Genomic DNA, 18,803 nt, shown 5'->3' with positions numbered 1-18,803 from the left:
TTTTGAGATGCTATATTATTTTTTTCTTTCTTTCTTTTTTTTTTTTTTGCAGTACGCGGGCCTTTCACTGTTGTGGCCTCTCCCGTTGTGGAGCACAGGCTCTGGATGCGCAGGCTCAGCGGCCATGGCTCATGGACCCAGCCGCTCCGCGGCATGTGGGATCTTCCCGGACCAGGGCACGAACCCGTGTCCCCTGCATCGGCAGGCGGACTCTCAACCACTGCACCACCAGGGAAGCCCGAGATGCTGTATTATTATAAATGTGTTTTGGGGGTGGGAGCTAATACTATAAGTATTGTTCTGTCATTTTCTTTCACTGAATAATATATTGTGGGCATCTTTCTACTCTTTTAAAAAATAGACATTATTTATATTCTTCTTTTTAATGTGTAGTAGCTATTTTATATAAAGTGAAATGGAAAAGAAGGCAACCTGGCAATTTTGAAACTTAAGAAAATCCTATATCTGACATACTTAAAATATTTTTCTTGGTATGATGTACTTACCACCATGTTTTATAAGTTGCTTGTAAATGATGTCTACTAGTTAGCATTCCATCTATGAGGATAAGATAGGAATAGGTAAGAAACTAAGAGATATGCTACAGGTTATAAAAGCAGACTTCATAAGAGTATGTATAGTATAATTCCAATTCTATAAGAGGTATGTATATGCATACAAAGTAGTCTAGCAGCATCTACACTAAACTGCTAACAGCTATTATCACGATTGTTGGAATATAGGCATCTTTTTTTTCTCATTATGGTTTTCTGTATTTTCAACAGTGAACTTTTATTACTTTTTAAATTAGTTAAAAAGTAAATGTAAGGGCTTCCCTAGTGGTGCAATGGTTGAGAGTCCGCCTGCCGATGCAGGGGACACGGGTTCGTGCCCTGGTCCGGGAGGATCCCACATGCCGCGGAGCAGCTGGGCCCGTAAGCCATGGCGTCCGGAGCCTGTGCTCCACAACGGGAGAGGCCACAACAGTGAGAGGCCCACGTACCGCAAAAAAAAAAAAAAAAAGTAAATGTAATATAAAAAAATGCAATGCATCTGATGAAAAAGTTCACGTCCAACAGCTACAGAAAGTAAACCCATCTGAATTAGCTTCCACTCCATCCCCAAACCCTAGAATATAAGAGTAGAAATACCAGGTCCTTATTTGATTTTCTTAGTTTAAGGAATTAGATTTGAGTTCCCTCATTAAGAGAAGGTAATCTTTAGCATCAGTGAAAGAGTTGATCAGGAAATGAGGCAAAAATCAGGAGATCATATTCCTTTATTACATATATGAAATATAAAAAATTAACAGAGCAATATATATATATATTTTGCAAGTCCACAGGACCTCAGGAAAAATATGTTCTGTATGTGAAGTTAATCTTATGGCACTGTGGTTCAGGTTTTATATATTCAAGTACAGAAGAAATGATATGTATAGTGGTTATGCATGAGTACAGAAGAGAAATAATAATGAAAAACTGTAATTTGGTGAACTATCACATACATTGAGTCAAAAAATGAGTGAATAGAATGACCATATACTGTTAATAAAGATAAGGAGGAAACTGTTTCCATATTCAGGTTTAAATACTAAACACAAAAATAAAACAAATTGTGTCTACAATAATTTTTGAAGTGTATACAAGTGCATTGCAAATAAATGGGCTTTTAAAATTTAAAGTCCATTTTCTCTTTATCCAAGCATTTTCTACACTTATGACTCCTTTCTCTTAGAGTCTCTTCTTGTTCAGTTTTTTTAAAAGTTTCATCATGGCCGGTATCTGTGGAATCTAACCTCTATCCCAAAGCTGAGACTTCATGCAAACATATTCTCCTTTCAGGTTGCATCTTCACATAGTTACTCTCAAGTGTTCAACTCTAAAGAGTACAAGTTCCACTTTTTTTCCACACGTAGTGACAGTGCTTCTGTTTCAGCAGGTTTTCTTACGTGCCCTTTTCTTCTTTTTTTTTCTGTCAACGGCAGTCTCCAAACTTTCACAACACAAGTGGTAGGTAGTAAAGTGCTTTATACAATGAAATACTATATACATGTGGAGAGGTTCCATTTAACACCCCACAGACCAAAGTTCACACACATCACGCAAGAGAAGGCTCTTTTTAAGAAACACCTTTTCTGATAGTAGGGTTGGGGATTCCTTAAAATCTCATTAATTACTCCAAGTAGCACAAATGTAAGTAACATATCTGAAGATGGGAGGAGTCCTTGTTACGTGCATTGCCCTTAATGGATTACTGCTATTAAAATATTCTTAATAGTTATGAATTTCAGAATCAGTCCTATAGAAAATAGGTATCGGTATTGGATTTTTCATTCCACTTTATGAAACAAACTGTATTTAAACATGGGCCCAAAAGAGATAGGGTAGACAAGGGTCATGCATTGGAACATTTCTATATATTTTGGCACTAAAAAAAATTTCCAGTTTCATCTTTGAGGTCTCCTTTCCATTAAGTTTGTGTTTTGTACATAGAGAATTGCCATTATGTGCTATACACCTTTTCTGCTACTTGCACTCTCTTTTCAAAATATCCATGACTTTTCTTCCAAGAGATGGTTTCCAGTGCTGGACAAAACTTTTCATATTCACGACTAGTTTGCCTGTTCTTACATCCTCATGTCCTGCTACAAGGTACTCCAAACCTGAAAGAGAACAAAATTAGGGACTATGTAGTATCATAGTTTAGTGAAGGGAGAGATATGACTTTAGCAGTTTTATATATACATGGTTCACAGTTTTATAAATTCATAGTTGAAATAGGGAGTCATATGCAATAATAGCTGACACTTAGTAAATATTTATTATGTGCTAAGTGCTCTAAATGTATTATCTCATTTAATCTTGAAAATAACCCTATGAAGTAGGTATTACCTTTCTTCTTTCCTTGTTTTACAAATGAGGAAACAGAGGCTTGGCAAGATTGAGAAACAGTGTTTGCCAGTAAGCAGTGCACGCTGACTCAAGTTCAGGCCTGTCTGATTGTTGAACTTTTACTCTTTCCCTCTATGGTGAAGAAGTGAGGATTCTGTGGGTACTTAACATGCTGCTACAGTTCAATATTTCTTGGAGACTCACTATGTATAGTAGTGTATATTAAGGAGGATTTTATAAAAGTGAAACAATCATTTGGGAAAACGTATTGGAAGAGAGCTATGGATTATACAAAATAACACATATCTCCTATATAAAGTCAGTGTGTTTTTGGAATATAGAATGTTTGTTTGTCATACTTAAAAAAAAGATGAGACTTGACTAGTGCTGACTTTATAATTCAAAATTCTTTTCAGGCTTCAAGTAAAAATTTTGGCTAACAAACATAAGAATCCAAAAGGACAATCTCATTATCCATACATTAATAAAAAGAAATGTGATAATCTCCCTCGGTACATGTCTGTAGTAATATCAATATTAGTATTTTGAAACAATTTTCTTTAATATTATAGGGTAGAGCAAATAAGTAATTACATTTATAAAATAAAACTTTCCTATATAAGATCAAGAGACATATACTTTAAAACTCAAGTTAAGGGAAAACACAAGATGTTAAAATTCAATTGAAAATATCAATTTAAGCTCATGGTTTAATATATACAGTCTTGTTCATTCACTAAAATGGCTTTAAAAATGTCATTCCAGTGGTAGTGAACACCTGTAACAAACATAATGTCTCTAATAACAGGTCTCACTAAAGACAAAACAAAACTAAACAAGGCTTCTTGAAGAAATGCTTTTTTTAGGTCCAGGGCAGGAAGATACAAGGTAAGCATGGGATTTCTTATTGTGCTAAAAAAAACAAGGAAGCTTTCAAAGCTTAATGGGAATCGTTTTAAAAGGATACAGGAACCAGCAAGGGAGGGTTATAACTCACCAAAGTTGTGATAATTTGAGCACCAAGAATGTAATAATTGTGTGTGTGTTAATATACTGAATCAACAAAAATCCATAATTCCAAAGTGATACTCAAAAAAGAGAAATCCAGAGAAAAATTAACTTGTCGTCTTGAGACAGTTGTTAAAGCCATTCCTTACTTTGGAAATTGAAAATTAAAGGAAAGAATTTAGCATTTATCGTGCTTTTATAATAGGAACTATATTTCATGGTAACCTAATAGCCCAGCTTGGGAGAGAAAGTCCTCTTACAGAATAATGTTAATTGATAAATGAAGGGAATTAGGTGAAATTAGAAAAACATCATTTCTCAAAATTCTAATGAAATTATTCATTGAGGAAGGGATTGCCAATTGAATTGGTGATAAAATCATTAAATTGAATAGTTAATGGGGAACTGGATGTTTGCTTAGTGACTAAGTAACTCATACTCATTGTTTTCTAGTCTCAAAAGGAAACCCAATGGAGAGATCAGACTGTAATCACTCCAACCCCAGAGTCAAGTTTAGCAACCCTGACGGTGGGTCATCCAGGTACTATATATCTTGTGATGTGATTTAACATGATGTGATTTAACATGAAGCACACAACAATATCTATGATGAATTCTAGACAAAATGTTTATCTTGAGTCTATCAAGCTTTCCTTTATGATTACAAGAAATATAGGAAGTAGAGAGACAAGCTAAATGACACCACAAAGAACCAACCAGACAAATATAGAAGGCAGGATAATCTACAGGACACCTGGCCTGGTTTCTTCAACAATAATAATTTCTTCAATACTAAAAAGAAACTCTGCATGAATAAAAGATACTTGAGGGACTTAAAAACTAGATACAATGTGTGATTCTGGATTGAATACTGGCAAGGACAAACCACGTCTAAAGAACATTTTGGGATCAATTGGGAAATTGGAATATGATCTGAGTATTAGAATATATGAAAATTAAAACTGAAGGTAAAGATAATAACTGCATAAAGTAGGTTGCAGAATGAAGCATATACTTATGATTTCATTTTTGTTAAAATATATACATATATATATATATACGTAAGATGGATTATAAGGTATTTAAATTCTTTAAAGGGTAACCTTAGCTTCTTCATGAAAAAGAATCCCAATATTTGATTAACAGACTAGTTAAAACATAATCGTCTTAAAAAAAAAAAACAAAAAAACCCCAAACATAATCATCTTGATATTGTTTGTATCATCTCTAAAATAATAAAATCCTCATTTAAAAATGTGATAAACAATTTTTAGGAAACTTTCAGTGTTAGGTCTAGTATTTTAAATGAATTTACTTTGAAACTATAAATAGAACAAATATTATAGGAGTTTGCCATTACTTTGAAGTATAAATATAAATTAAACTAATAAAAATGATGCTGAATAAATCCATAAATTATGGAACAGCATCATACCAAACGTTAGCGTGGAAAACAATGTTACCTGTTGTATCACTTATTAGCATTTACATTTTATCTTCCTATCTCTATGCTTTTGACATCTACCTTGCTATAAGTTTTTATTTATTTATTTATTTATTTATTTTTATTTTTTGGCTGCGTTGGGTCTTCGTTGCTGTGCGCGGGCTTTCTCTAGTTGTGGTGAGCGGGGGCTACTCTTTGTTGCGGTGCGCGGGTTTGTCATTGTGGTGCCTTCTCTTTGTTGCGGAGCACAGGCTCTAGGCACGCGGGCTGCAGTAGTTGTGGCACGCAGGCTCAGTAGTTGTGGCTCACAGGCTCTAGAGCGCAGGCTCAGTAGTTGTGGCACATGGGCTTAGTTGCTCTGCGGCATGTGGGGATCTTCCCAGCCCAGGGCTCAAACCCATGTCCCCTGCATTGGCAGGCAGATTCTTAATCACTGCGCCACCAGGGAAGTCCCAACCTTGCTATAAGTTTGAGGGTGCAAAGTTTACTTTGTATCCATAGAGAAAGAAAATATAATACTTTAGTGCTAGTCTTGGTATTCTAATATATATGATTGATGAATGAGTAAATGTATGTATGAATGTAGGAATGAATGAATTTGCAGGGATGCCAATTAGATTACTCCTTCTCAAAAGTAGCGAAGGAAATGTTGGCGTGTAAAGTTTCAGAGTTTTCTTATCAGCTTTCTTTGGCCTTAGCTATTGAACTTGTAAAATGGAAAAACAAAGTGAAATGAAAGAGTGTCTGGTTTTGCTTTGGCAGGTTCTAGTCTTTTCATCAAAGTGAATAAACATGTTTTCAAGAATTCTTTGAATAATTGTGCTTATGTTTTCAATTGTGATGAGCTCAGTTGATTCTTTTACTCTATTTGGCAGAAATCTGATTAGGAAGTGTAATTCACTTCCTGGAGGGTGGCTCAGATTGTCAAAGCTTTTGTTTATAATGTCTTACTAAAAAACTGAGTGGATTTCTTTCTTTCTTTCTTTCTTTTTGTTTTGCCAAGATAGTAGAAAGTGCTTATAGAAAGAGCCCCGGGAAACAGAACTTAAATTGATGACTCCTAGTCTCCGGTATTCAAAATCCAAGATTCTGATTACTTCATTTGTTCTTTGTAAACATATTTATTTTAAAATGTCTTTAAATTTTTCCTTATTAAAATTTAGATTAATTTAAATAAAATATGAAGAGGTATAAAAGGGTGTGAGAGATTAGTCAATGGTCAAAAGTCAAGAGTTTTATATCACTGTGTAGATCGTTTAGGTTGTGGGGAATATTTTATTGATAGTTTTTCTCTCTCTTTCTCTCACTCAGTTATCTATTTCTCTCAAATTTATTAACCAAAACCCATAAATGACTTCTTAACATAACTGTGGTTTCCTGGACTTAAATTTGAAAAGAATTAGATCCAGAACACAAATTATGCACCTGTTTCAGCAGTGCCATTAAGACACAGCTGGCAACTTCATAAACAAGGAAATACAGAAGATTAAAAAATATATTATTTGTTTTACTAGAACTTACTCTGTGGGTACTTTGTTACTATTATTTGGGTACTAATGGTAGGCCCTGGAGATAGTATGGTCAAAAATCTAAATCCCATCCTCAAATTTAATGAGGGAGACAGAAATAAGCAGCTTACGACACAGTATGAGTGTACTTGTAGAGTGAACAGATATGAATCCCATCCTTACTTGCTTGCCTCTATGTCTGCCACAATGTTTTAAAGTGCAAATTTTCCTCCACTCCAAGTTTCTCTAAGATTCTGTAGTTTTGTTGTTGTTTGTTTGTTTTTGCTGTTTCTAATTTGAAACCAAAAGGTCATTTAATGAAAAAGAAGATGATGAGAACTTGAGAGTTGTTTTCTATCCAGGAGAAACAGATGCTTCTCATGCAACAGTAAAAATGAATTCGATATTATTTGCACAGATGGAATTTTGCATTTGAACTTCCTTTTGGGAGCAAGTTCTAACCAGGGCATCATAATAGGACCTAGCTTTCCAATACAGTATTATTGGCAGATAAATTCATGAAAGTGCTTTCCTTGCTACTGACACCTGGAACCAATCTGAGACTTCTCTTTCAGGACAGAAAATATTATATTGCTGGATTTTAAAATATTTTACTTTTATAGAGCATGTGAAAGAGAAAAAATTTTTTGATGTCAGTTCAAAGAATTCCATTTGGATTTTCCCTAGATCAGATGGTGAAAAGGAGAGATACTCTTGCTGAGTTTATTTAGGTTGTGGTTCAGAGAATGTAGGACAAGCAGCAAATCAGCAGAAACACGGTAGGTAACAAGCTAGACGAGACTAATGCTCACCAGGGTTGAGGATTGGACAAGTGCAGCCTCTGTTAGTCCATGATTCTGGATATAATGTTCGTTTTCCTCGTAAAATTTTCAATTTGGTGGATTTTAAGACTTTTTTAATCTTCACATTGACCTCAGCATGAGATCCTTTATCATGAGCTGATAAAATCTTTATTTTTAGCACTGTAACAACACAATTCCAAAAGTCAAAATGCATAGAATTTCATACTATCCTTTGAACTCTGAACAACTTAAATATGCATTTCAGAGTATAATGGAAAAGTGAACCAATGATGATAATGTGGAAATTTGCTTTAAAAATCATTAGGGATTAAGAGGTACAAACTACTATGTATAAAATAGATAAGCTACAAGAATATATTGTACAACACAGGGAATATAGCCAATATTTTATAATAACTGTAAATGGAATATAACCTTTAAAAATTGTGAATCATTAGTTGTACACCTGAAACATATAATATTGTACATTAACTGTATATACCTCAATAAAAAGAAAGAAAATCATTAGGCTCATTGATTTTGCACTGACTTCATCTCATTTATCTATATTAACTATCCTCTTCTTTCTTAACATTTTTCAACTGCTACTTCTGTCCATATCACTATGCTAAGAGAATATCAGCCATTTGCCTACTGCAAATAAATCTTAAACACATTCAGCTATCAAATCTAAATAGAAAAAAGATGCACAGGAAGTAGAATTGTTATCCTGGTTTTTATTTAGATTCTGACTATATTATACTCTTATAGCTAGCTTTGTGTAATGTTATGACAAAAAGCAAAATGTTACTGCCAGGACATATTTTACGTATTCTAAAGAGATTAAATAATATTATTGATTACTTAATTTTCTTCCCTGGTGTAATGCAAGCTGACTGGGATTAGGAAGCTGTCCTACGTGATGGCAGAGCTCCAGTTTTCGATATGACTCCTGATTCTATTATGTTTTTCCATCTATGAAATGGATGTGGGTAGGGATCAAGTAATGGGATAAATTGGGGTGGGGAAAAACATAGACCTAAGGAACACTGAATGCAACGTTCTGTATTATTAGGAGAGTTCTTACTGGCTCATCTATATCTTGGAAGATGATGGAAGATTGTGTGTAATAAAAGAACCCTATCTTGGCTGGTACCATATCCTGAGAATATGGCTGTCAGATGGCCATGTTTTCTTTATAGATTCACCAAATGCACCAAATTATAGATTCACCAAATTTTAGACGTCTAAGGGCTCTTAAGAGCTCATCTAGTCTTGTTTTATGTATGAGGAAGCGAGTTTTAAGTGAACTGCTCAAACCTGTATGCCTGATTGATTAGAGGTAGACTTTGGACTAGAACTCTGATAAGATAAATGCATGAAGGGTACATATTGTAGTAGCCCCTTGCACATGGCCAATGCTCAATAAATGTTCACTATTATTTTTCTAGCTCAAAGAGAGCAGGAACCTTATCAATTCACTATTATAACTCAATAAATATTTGCTAAAAGAATAAAAATGAATCGAGTATTTTTTCTATTAAGTCAGAGAATGGGGAGGGGGAGACCATTTTTCCCCAAGTCTGTAGGTGTATTGCACTTAATAAGACCAAGATACTTCATGACATCATTAAAAGCATTCAAGTTCTCTTAAGCAGAAAATAATACAGTTGTATTAAAAGATATCAATGTGGTTGTAAATTCAGTCAAAGAGCTACTGAATCTATGTGATAATGAAAACCAGTTGATATTTCTATTGAACTGAATGACTTTGGACTAAATTGTCATATTTTTTTGCTTTTAATAGTAAATACCTTTCCCTCTAAACTGACTTTTCTTTACTGGGCACTATGCATTTCAAAAGTTTGCTTCTATTATTTAACCAGGTTGGCAGGTGAAAGGAGGGAAATATGCACATAATTTTAGATAAGATTTATGAGGTTTTTAACATTTGTGTTTTTATCTTTTATGAGAATAAATACAATGTTATCAAGAACCTAAACATTTTGTTTCAGAAATCATGACTTAAAACTTTCTCTTCATTGTAATGCATAAATAATAAATAATGCTGTATACATTATGGAATAATAAAAAGATTCAGACACTAGTCAATGATATGTTGGCAGGATAAGGCATCTTTAATATACTTAATAATAAACATAAAGCCATTTAGAATTTGAAGATAGTAACAGTCTTTACTTAGGGCAATGGTATTTTCCTTTGTCCATACACTGTATTTTCCTGGCATTTGGAAGGTAGAGGAGTCTAGAGTATATAGAGAGGGCAGGGAAGAGACTCAGGCAGAGAGCTTGTCTCAAGGCCTCCCCACTATATTTCCCCTTCCTTCCCTAACACTGACTGAGCATCTAGTATGTGCAAGGTAATGTGCTGTGTGCTTTTCAAAATTCTCATTTCATGGGGAAGGTGGCGTCATCCCTATTTTACAGAGGAGGAAGTCTGGAGACGTTAAGTTACCCACCCAATAAACCACAAATAAAACCCATGTAGGTCTGAGCCCAAAGCCTGAGCTTTTAATCACTGTGAAATATACAGCTTTAAAGTGATTGCTGCCTAGTAGTACTACAGGATAAACTGGCTGAGAATCATTTAAGTGGCTAGAGACTTCCCTTTTAGATTACTAATACAAGAAGCATTTATAAGAAAGGATTACGTGTCATGATTTTTTTCTTTTTCTTGTTTGCCTCTTTTCCACATAGCAGGATAACCCTGCTTTTGCTCTAAAGCCTCCTGCTCTCACCATTACATTCAACACCATCTCTATTAGGAGAATCTAGGTCAAGGCCAGACTACTATGTTTACTATTATTATATAAGACTAGTGCTTTGATTTACTGTGAATGTGATAAACCAGGCCACCCATTTCCTTAAAAACTCTTCCTACTTAGTTTGAATAGATCCTTAGAAGCATTCAAGCACTTCAAACTCACCGTATGAATATTTCATTCCACAGAATGCCTTGGAGTTTCTTAACACCTGTTCCTTACACTCACATTTACCTACAGAAAGTAAATGAACATGGTGTTAGTTATTTAGAAAAAAAGTAAAACAAAACAAACAACAATTGCAAGTAAATTCAAGAAATCTTTGGAAGACTTTCAAAATGCCTTTGTACATAGTCTATAATAGCATTCTTATACTTATTTATGTACCTGTTTCCTCTCTAGACTGTGATCCTTGAGGACGATGGTTATGTCTTATTCATCTTTATATGCTTAAAGCCCAGAATGGGTACGATTTTCATTCTTTTTTTTTTTGGCCATGCCGCTCAGCTTGTGGGATTTTAGTTCCCCGACCAGGGATCAAACACGGGCCCTCGGCAGTGAGAGCACAGAATCCTAACCACTAGACCACCAGGGAATTCCCCAGGATTTTCATTCTTACTGATTTAACAATTAGATATAATTCTACCTCTTCCCTAACCCCTCCCCTCCTACCCTCACACATTGCATTTTATAGGCACTGAGTGGCATAACAGCAGGTAACATTTACTGGGGAGCACTTACTACATGCCAGACACTATTTTAAGTCTTTTACATTTATTTACTAAGTATTTATTTATTATTTATTTATTTATTATTTATTTACTATTTACAATAGTCTAAGATTCTAACAAATAGAAATTTGACAGGAATACAGAGATAAAAGGATGAGCAAAGAAATGTAAGAGAAAGAGGAGAGAGTGTTCATGGAAGAACCAGTTGTTCTGTTTATCCTGGGTACAGACTGAGTTGAGAATAATAGAAGGTATCATGGAGGACCTTGACTGATATGCAGTTAGGGCCTGAATTTAATTTGTTAGATAAAGGGGAATTTTCAAAGCTATCAGCTTAAAGAAGTTACATTAATTTAAAAATATATATATGAAAATTAATCTGGCATTACTGTATCAAAACTATTGGAATGGAGAAAATATGAAGGCAGGGACCAGTTAGAAACTCGTGAAATTGGTAACACACAACAGTAACTAAATTGAATACCAACTATAAGCCATAAACTTTATAAGGAATTTTATCCATATGATCTTATTTAATATTTACAGTTAGGTTATGAGATAGGTACTATTAACAAATGAAAAAAGGAAGGCTCAGAGAGGTTAATTAGCTTGTTCAAGGCAGCGTATAGCTAACAAGTAGAAAAGCCAGATTTTAAGCCTGGGTCGGGGAGAATCTGAAGCCCCCAATCTTTCCATTGTACTGTCTTTTTAAGGCAGATGGGATGTGGGTCTGAGAGGTGGCCATGGGTGTAGATAGGAAGAAATATCAAGGGATGCTGCAGAGTTAGGGTCTACAGGTCTACAAATCCTGTCACTGCATTGGATGAGGACAAGCATCCAATTTTATGAGGAAGCATAAAAATGTACTTGAAATTTTCAGCCAAGGTGACAGAGAGGATTGTAGTTTCACTAACAGAAATAGGGAAGTTAGGAGAAGGAGAGCATTTTAGGAGTGTATTACGTTTTTTTTTTTTTGGTAGTAATCAATAGTCTAACTTAATTATTGAAAGTTTATTGAGTAGCTCATAGAAAGGAGAAAAAGCTGAAGAACCAGAACTCTGAAAGGACAAGAAACAAGAGAGCGCCAGAGATCTATTGGGCAGTCTCTTTACGGCTTTGCCATTGGAATCATGAACTCTAATCATTTTCAGAATTTGCCACTTTCAGCTCAAGATTTAAACTCTAGGGACAGAACATCTGATTGACCTCTCTAAGACTGTATTAAATGGCAGAAGAGTGGTTCCCCAAAGAAAAACTGGGTTGAGCTACCACAGAAATAGCAAGAAAGAAGGGGAAAGGGATCTGGTCAGGCAAAAAACAACAGAGGTCTAGTACGAGGAGAATATAATGAATTAGAGATGCTGACAGACATACATGTGGAAATGAGAGTGTGATTCTGGTGAGACTAGGTAGGTAGATATGGAAAATGGAAAATATTGACATATCGGCTCTAGCTAAAGTTTCTTGAGAAACCAGAAGGAGATCTGCAAGTAGAAAATCACAGTGGAATTAAATAGTGGGAAAGATTAAATCAAAGATGCTTAAAATGAGCTGTTGTGATTTGTTAAGTAATATTGCTTATCATCTAAACAAAGCAGAGGATTGCTCATTCAGAAACTGTAGTAACCTGAGTGGACAGCTCATGGCCTTTGATGATTCCACCAAAGCAGAAGAGTATGGTAACTACCATGCATATCTTACTCCTCAACATAATGCTCTTCCCTTTGTCCTTGAGCCTATAAGAACATGAGTAGGGAGGGACAATATTGGGGTGGGGGAGTGGGAGGTACAAACTATTGGGTATAAAATAGGCTCAAGGATGTATTGTACAACATGGGGAATATAGTGAATATTTATAGTGAATATAGTAATAACTGTAAATGGAAAGTAACCCTTAAAATTGTATAAAAAGAAAAAAAATTTAATAAAAAGAACATGAATAAGTCTGTTACTTGAAGACCTTTCCTTGGCTGCTTTCCAATACTCCCTTTTCATATGTTAAGAAATCAGACATTAAAATTTGCTTTTGAATAAATCTTTTTTTGATTAGGCTTCAGCCCAGATGTGTTTTCTTAAAAGAAATTTGGAAGAAGAGGAAAACCTATTTAGTTATACTGGGTTGTTAGAACGTTTCAAAAAAAAGTATTGCTTACAGTTCTCTGGTACTAGTTAAAGCCAGTTTTGTTGGACAGGAAGTGAAATTTTACATCTGATGCTCTCTACCCCACAAGAAGTGGTAGAAATTAAGAGTATCTTGGTATAGTGCATTATATTCCTAGTTATGGAAACTTATGGCAGGTAAATAGGTATGTAGGCACATACATTTGAAAATGAACCACAGTGCTTAGAAAACTGATTATCACTTTTCTGTTGAAAAAGGTGCCCAGGGGCACTATTTTATACTCATTGGGAATATTGCTGTAGCAGGAGACTGAACAGTCTCTTCCTCAGTCCGGAGCTCATCCAGATGAATTTCAGAGACTCTCTGGGGACATCATAGACCTAACAGCTGTTATGGATGTGAGAGTCTGGAGTTAGTCTGATGCCAGCACCGTTATGTGCTTCATTAGTGTGCTGCCAGCTCCCTCCCTAGTAACATGATGATTGGCTTAATGAATGTCTTATGGCACTAGAACCTTGATTTTTACAGATTTGGCTTGGCAGACAAAGTTGGAGAATTCTGAAAACGATTGTGTTAGAAAAAGAGAAGAAATCTTTCAAAAGTTGTTATTAAAGTTAACATCATAGAGTTCAGACTACGTAGCATTAAGGCACAAAATTAATGGGAAAGAGTTTTCCTTTTCAAATGCTAAAAAAGATAAATATGACAACTTCATATTACCTTATCTTTCCCACCTTCTTTCCTGTTGTGAATTAAAATGAAACCAATTAGGAAAATGATCATAAGATTATGTTAAGTGAAAAAAACCCATGATATGGAATTGCAGATACCAAGTGTTTCTGTAACTTGAGTTCCTGATTCTTGAAAGGTCCATAAATTCTCTATGAGAAGGTGTTAAAACTGTGGTTTCTTACTCTGCTTCAGCCACACTGGCCTCCTTGCTGTTCCCTAAATAAGTCAGGCCTAGTCTCACCTCAGGGTTTCTGTACTTGCTGTATCTTCTGCCTAAACTCTCTTTCCTCTGTTATCTGTATAGCTCACTCCCTTACCTTCCTCAGGTTTTTTTCTCAAAAGTCCTTTCATAGGACTTTTCTGATCACCCCATTTAAAAGTATGTCCCTCTCAAGTATTTCTTATCCCACATCCCTGCTTTATTTGTCTATTATATTAAACATCATTAAATATTTAACTTATTAGCTGTCTTTCTCTGCATGAATGTGAACTCCTTGGAGACTGAGGTTTTTGTCTGTTCAATTACTAGATTTACAGCACTGGCATGTAGTATGAGTATTCGATAAATATTGTCAAATGAATGAGTCTATAAAGCATTCCTACAAATTAGTAAGAAAATTACAAATAGGAAATTCACAGAAAAAGAAACCTGAAAGTCCAAGAAACCATGAAAAATTACTAATCAGGAAAATGCAATTAAAATGACAAGGTCCCATTTCACACCCATCAGATTGGCAAAAATTTAGAGGTTTGATAACATCAGTTTTAGAAGCCCAATAAATATTGAATGAATTAAACTGTGCCTGAGTTATTAGCGAGTTAGAATACTGCTTGGCCCCTTGTGTATGCTATATAGACATTTGTTAAATAAGTACAAAGTACTTATTTGTGAGGATGTGGAACAACAGGGTGTCATACTTTGCTGGTGGAATGCAAATTTATGCAACCACTTGAGAGAGCTATTTTGCAATAAATGGTAAATTTGACAATAAGCACACTGTGACCCAACAGTGTCTAGATTGTACCCCAGAACAAGGGTCAGCAAACATTTTCTATAATGGAACAGATAATAAATATTTTAGGCTTTGTGGCCATGGGGAAAAATTAAAGATTTTATGTAGGTACTTATATAACCATTTAAAATAACTTATATAACCATTTAAACCTTAGAGCAGGCAGCTTAGCCTGTAGAAAAGTAGATGGCAGGCCACATTTGGCCTGAGGGCTGTAGTTTGCCAGCCCCTGATCTAGTGAAACTCCTTCTCAAGTACACAATATAACACATATAAGAGAACATTCATGGTAGCATTATATATAATAGTGGAAAATTGGAAATTGGAAATAACCTAAATGGCAAACAATGGGAGAATACAGAGTGTTGTATTCATATAATAGAATGGATAAATCTAAAAAAAGTACACATTTAACTAAAAAAAAAAAAAATTAAAGGGTAGGTAAGTTACCATGTACATGAGATTTTTAAAACATTACATAAATATATAAATATATTAATTATATACTATTTAATATATATATATAGTAAAATAGTAAAAATGTGAAAGTGGATGATGAACACCAAAATTCACGTTAGTGGTTATTCTGTGGAGTAAGGAAGGCTAGTCAACTTGTAGATTGGTACATCAGGGGCTTCAAATGCATCTGTAGAATTTAAATGAAAATATGAGGCAATTATGGCAAAATCAAGATTTCATAACACTAGAAGGTGTTCATATGGGTGTTCATATCACATTTTTGGTGTTTGTCGTGTTTAATAATAAAAAATATTTTAATGTTATTTTAAGTTTTATTTGGATGATTTGGTGAGCACTTTACAACCAAATGCTGACAACAAGATTTCTTGTCCACATTTGTATTTGTGACATGATTTAAGTTGATGCTAAATAGAACCACTTGAGTTTCTATGAGAAAAGAATAGAGATAGGATGAACACAGAAATTTGTGTTCACGCCAGTATCACAGCCTGCTCCTCAAATGACAGAACACGTAAACATCACAGGAAAATTAAATCAGAATAAAGAGGAGTATAGACTTGATAAACTCAAGGAATCATATTTATGTAGTAAACAGTGTTTTGGCGTCAGTAAAAATCATTTTTCATATTCAGTTAATGTTAATTTGAATTTTATTAGTTTTATTTGGCTTATATTTAGTTTGTAAAATTATTTTTGTTTTATAGTTGGTTAAAAGCTTTAAACATAAGGAGTTCACAGCTAGCTTTTGCTTTGTACTGAGTTACATACACTAGGTCTGTAGGAATGTTTTTCCTTTAAATGAATCTGTACATTTCCATTGAGTTAGCTCTCAGCTGTGTAAAACAGTATGTTTTAGAGCGAGGAAGGGACTTCCCTGGCGGTTCAGTGGTTAAGATTTCGTCTTCCAATGCAGAGGGCGTGGGTTTAATCCCTGGTCAGGGAGCTAAGATCCCACATGCGTCATGGCCAAAAAACCAAAACATAAAACCGAAGCAATATTGTAACAAATTCAATAAAGACTTTAAAAATGGTCCACAGCAAAAAAAAAAGAAAAATCTTACCAAAGTATTAACAGTGGGATAGTGAGATTTGGAGGGTTTTTTTTACTGTGATATTCTGCATTTTCCAAATTTTCTGTACTAATTACATGTTATTCTAACAATCAGAAAATAAACAAAAGCTTGTTAAATACCATTTAGCTATGTTTAAGAGTTTTATATTTACGGGGGTCACTACTTTGTTAACCTTAGAACTAGAGTTCCCCTTGTAAGATCCAAAATCTGTTCTCTGGTTTGTCATGAATCACTGTTCCTCAAGACCAGACCCGGAAATATGACTAGACGCAGTAATATCTATTGTCTCACCTGAATGTCGAAGTGCAGAAAATCCTTGCTCATCCTCCCACTCCCAGGTTGGTTCACTCTTATTGTGCATGGAATGGAAGTTAGGAATTTCATGATGCCAGTCTATGTCTGTGCTGCTAATAAAATAGAAAATGATGAAGAACTTATTAAGGAATTTCTTAGAACTTGAATGAAATGAATGTATTTCTAGAGATTTAAACCTTATTAGCTACCTTCCCATCCTTTCACTTTTCAGAAATAGTGTTGTAAAGGACTTATTGTTAAAAAGAATAATTTATTTTGCAGAATGAACCAGGCCATCTCTAGAATCTTGCAAGAACAAATTACTTGACTCTGCACTTTGACAAAAATTTTTTAAAGAGATGTGCAAATACATCTTTGTCCACTAGCGGCATGCAACGTTTTCCAAATCACTACCAGATCTTCAAAAGAATCTGAAAGACACAGAGGTGAGAACAAGAGCCATGCACATTCACCTGCTGATGCAGTCTCCTGTGAGAGGGTCGCAGCTCCCTGCACAGTCACAAGGCCTGCAGCCATAGGCTCCGAAGCCCCAGTATCCCACCATACACCTGTCGCAATGTGGCCCTGCCACCCCAGGCTTGCAAGGGCAGTCACCGTTGCTGGGGTCACAGAAGGTCACTGAGCTGAAAGGAAGGACAGCTGATCCAACTGGATGACAGGAACACACTACAACAGAGAGGACACACAAGGACCAATGAGTGACCAGATTATCTGTGGAGATTAGGCCCAGCCATCCTAAACTGGCTTCCCTTCACCACACAGCATATCTCTGAGTCTCCTCCTTTACCCACTTGGTGTATGCTCAATGAATGAAAGCTAATTAAATGACAGATAAGAAGATATCATCAGAAAAGCACATCTGCTGCTAAACCACCTAATTTATCCTAAAATTAAAGGCATTAAATATGAATGGCTTTTGTTTGGGGTGATGAGAATGAATCAGCAAAGAAAACAAAGAAGGAGCAGTTAGTGAGAAAGGAAAAAATTCATGAGCGCATGGTGTTCTGGAAGCCAAACAAAGTTTCAAGGAGGTGGACGACATCAACTGTGTTAAATGCTGACAGGTCCAAGAAGATGAGGAACAGGAATGGGTCACTGTACTTGACAGCATGAAGACCACCGGTGTCCTTGGCAGGAACGGTTTCAGTGTAACAGTGAGTGGCGAACCTCACTGAAGAAAACTCAGGAGAGAATGGGAATAGAGTAATCTGAGCAAGAGAACAGACAGCTCTGTTGTGAGCTTTTCTATAAGGGCACAGAAATGTGGTGGTAGCTAATACCGAATGGATATATGAACTGAAGTGAAGGTTTGAATTTTTGTCTGTTTTGATTGTTTTAAGATAGGGGAAATTACAGCATGTTTGATGTTGATGGAAATGAACCAGTAGAAAGGGAAAAATTGATGAGTAGAAGAGAGATGGGAGAATTTTTAAAGGGATACTTGAGTGAGGAAAAAAAGGATGGGATTTGGTGTAGAAGAGGAGGTGTTGGACTTGGGTAGGAGCATGATTAGTTCATAGTAATAGGACAGAAGGCAGAGCATATGGATACAAATGCAGGGAAGTGAATAGATGCAGTGGCGGGAGCCGGTGGGATTTTTCTTCTGATTGCTTGCATTTTTTTTTGGCTGCGCTGGGTCTTTGTTGCTGTGCCCGGGCTTTCTCTAGTTGCAGCAAGTGGGGGCTACTCTTTGTTGCGGTGTGCGGACTTCTCATTGCAGTGGCTTCTCGTTGCGGAGCACGGGCTCAGTAGTTGCAGCATGAAGGCTCTAGAGCATGCAGGCTTCAGTAGTTGTGGCACGTGGGCTCAATAGTTGCAGCGCGTGGGCTCAGTAGTTGTGGCGCACGGGCTTAGTTGCCCCGCAGCAATGTGGGATCTTCCCGGACCAGGGATTGAAC

General features: G+C 35.6%; 1 protein-coding gene across 2 annotated transcripts in view; it reads right to left on the bottom strand.

Moving 5' to 3' along the window:
• Positions 1 to 1,261: 1,261 nt before the first annotated feature.
• NTN4 (netrin 4) overlaps positions 1,262 to 18,803 on the bottom strand; it is a 105,385-nt gene continuing 87,843 nt past the window's right edge. Inside the window, exons 6-10 of one of the 2 annotated variants that reach the window (XM_060165280.1) lie at positions 17,358 to 17,571; positions 16,882 to 16,997; positions 10,605 to 10,673; positions 7,667 to 7,837; positions 1,262 to 2,665 (exon numbers count right to left, since the gene is read on the bottom strand). In XM_060165280.1, the coding sequence (XP_060021263.1) occupies positions 2,529 to 2,665; positions 7,667 to 7,837; positions 10,605 to 10,673; positions 16,882 to 16,997; positions 17,358 to 17,571 (707 nt within the window). In that variant the 3' untranslated portion in view covers positions 1,262 to 2,528. The remainder of the gene's footprint in view (positions 2,666 to 7,666; positions 7,838 to 10,604; positions 10,674 to 16,881; positions 16,998 to 17,357; positions 17,572 to 18,803) is intronic. The other variant, XM_060165281.1, reaches the window with a different exon arrangement.

This window comes from Lagenorhynchus albirostris, chromosome 11 (genome assembly GCF_949774975.1).
Source record: "Lagenorhynchus albirostris chromosome 11, mLagAlb1.1, whole genome shotgun sequence".
In the NCBI taxonomy this organism is placed as follows: Eukaryota; Metazoa; Chordata; class Mammalia; order Artiodactyla; family Delphinidae; genus Lagenorhynchus; species Lagenorhynchus albirostris.
Note: the sequence above shows the minus strand (reverse complement) of the source record. Positions and strands in the feature narration are given on the sequence as shown.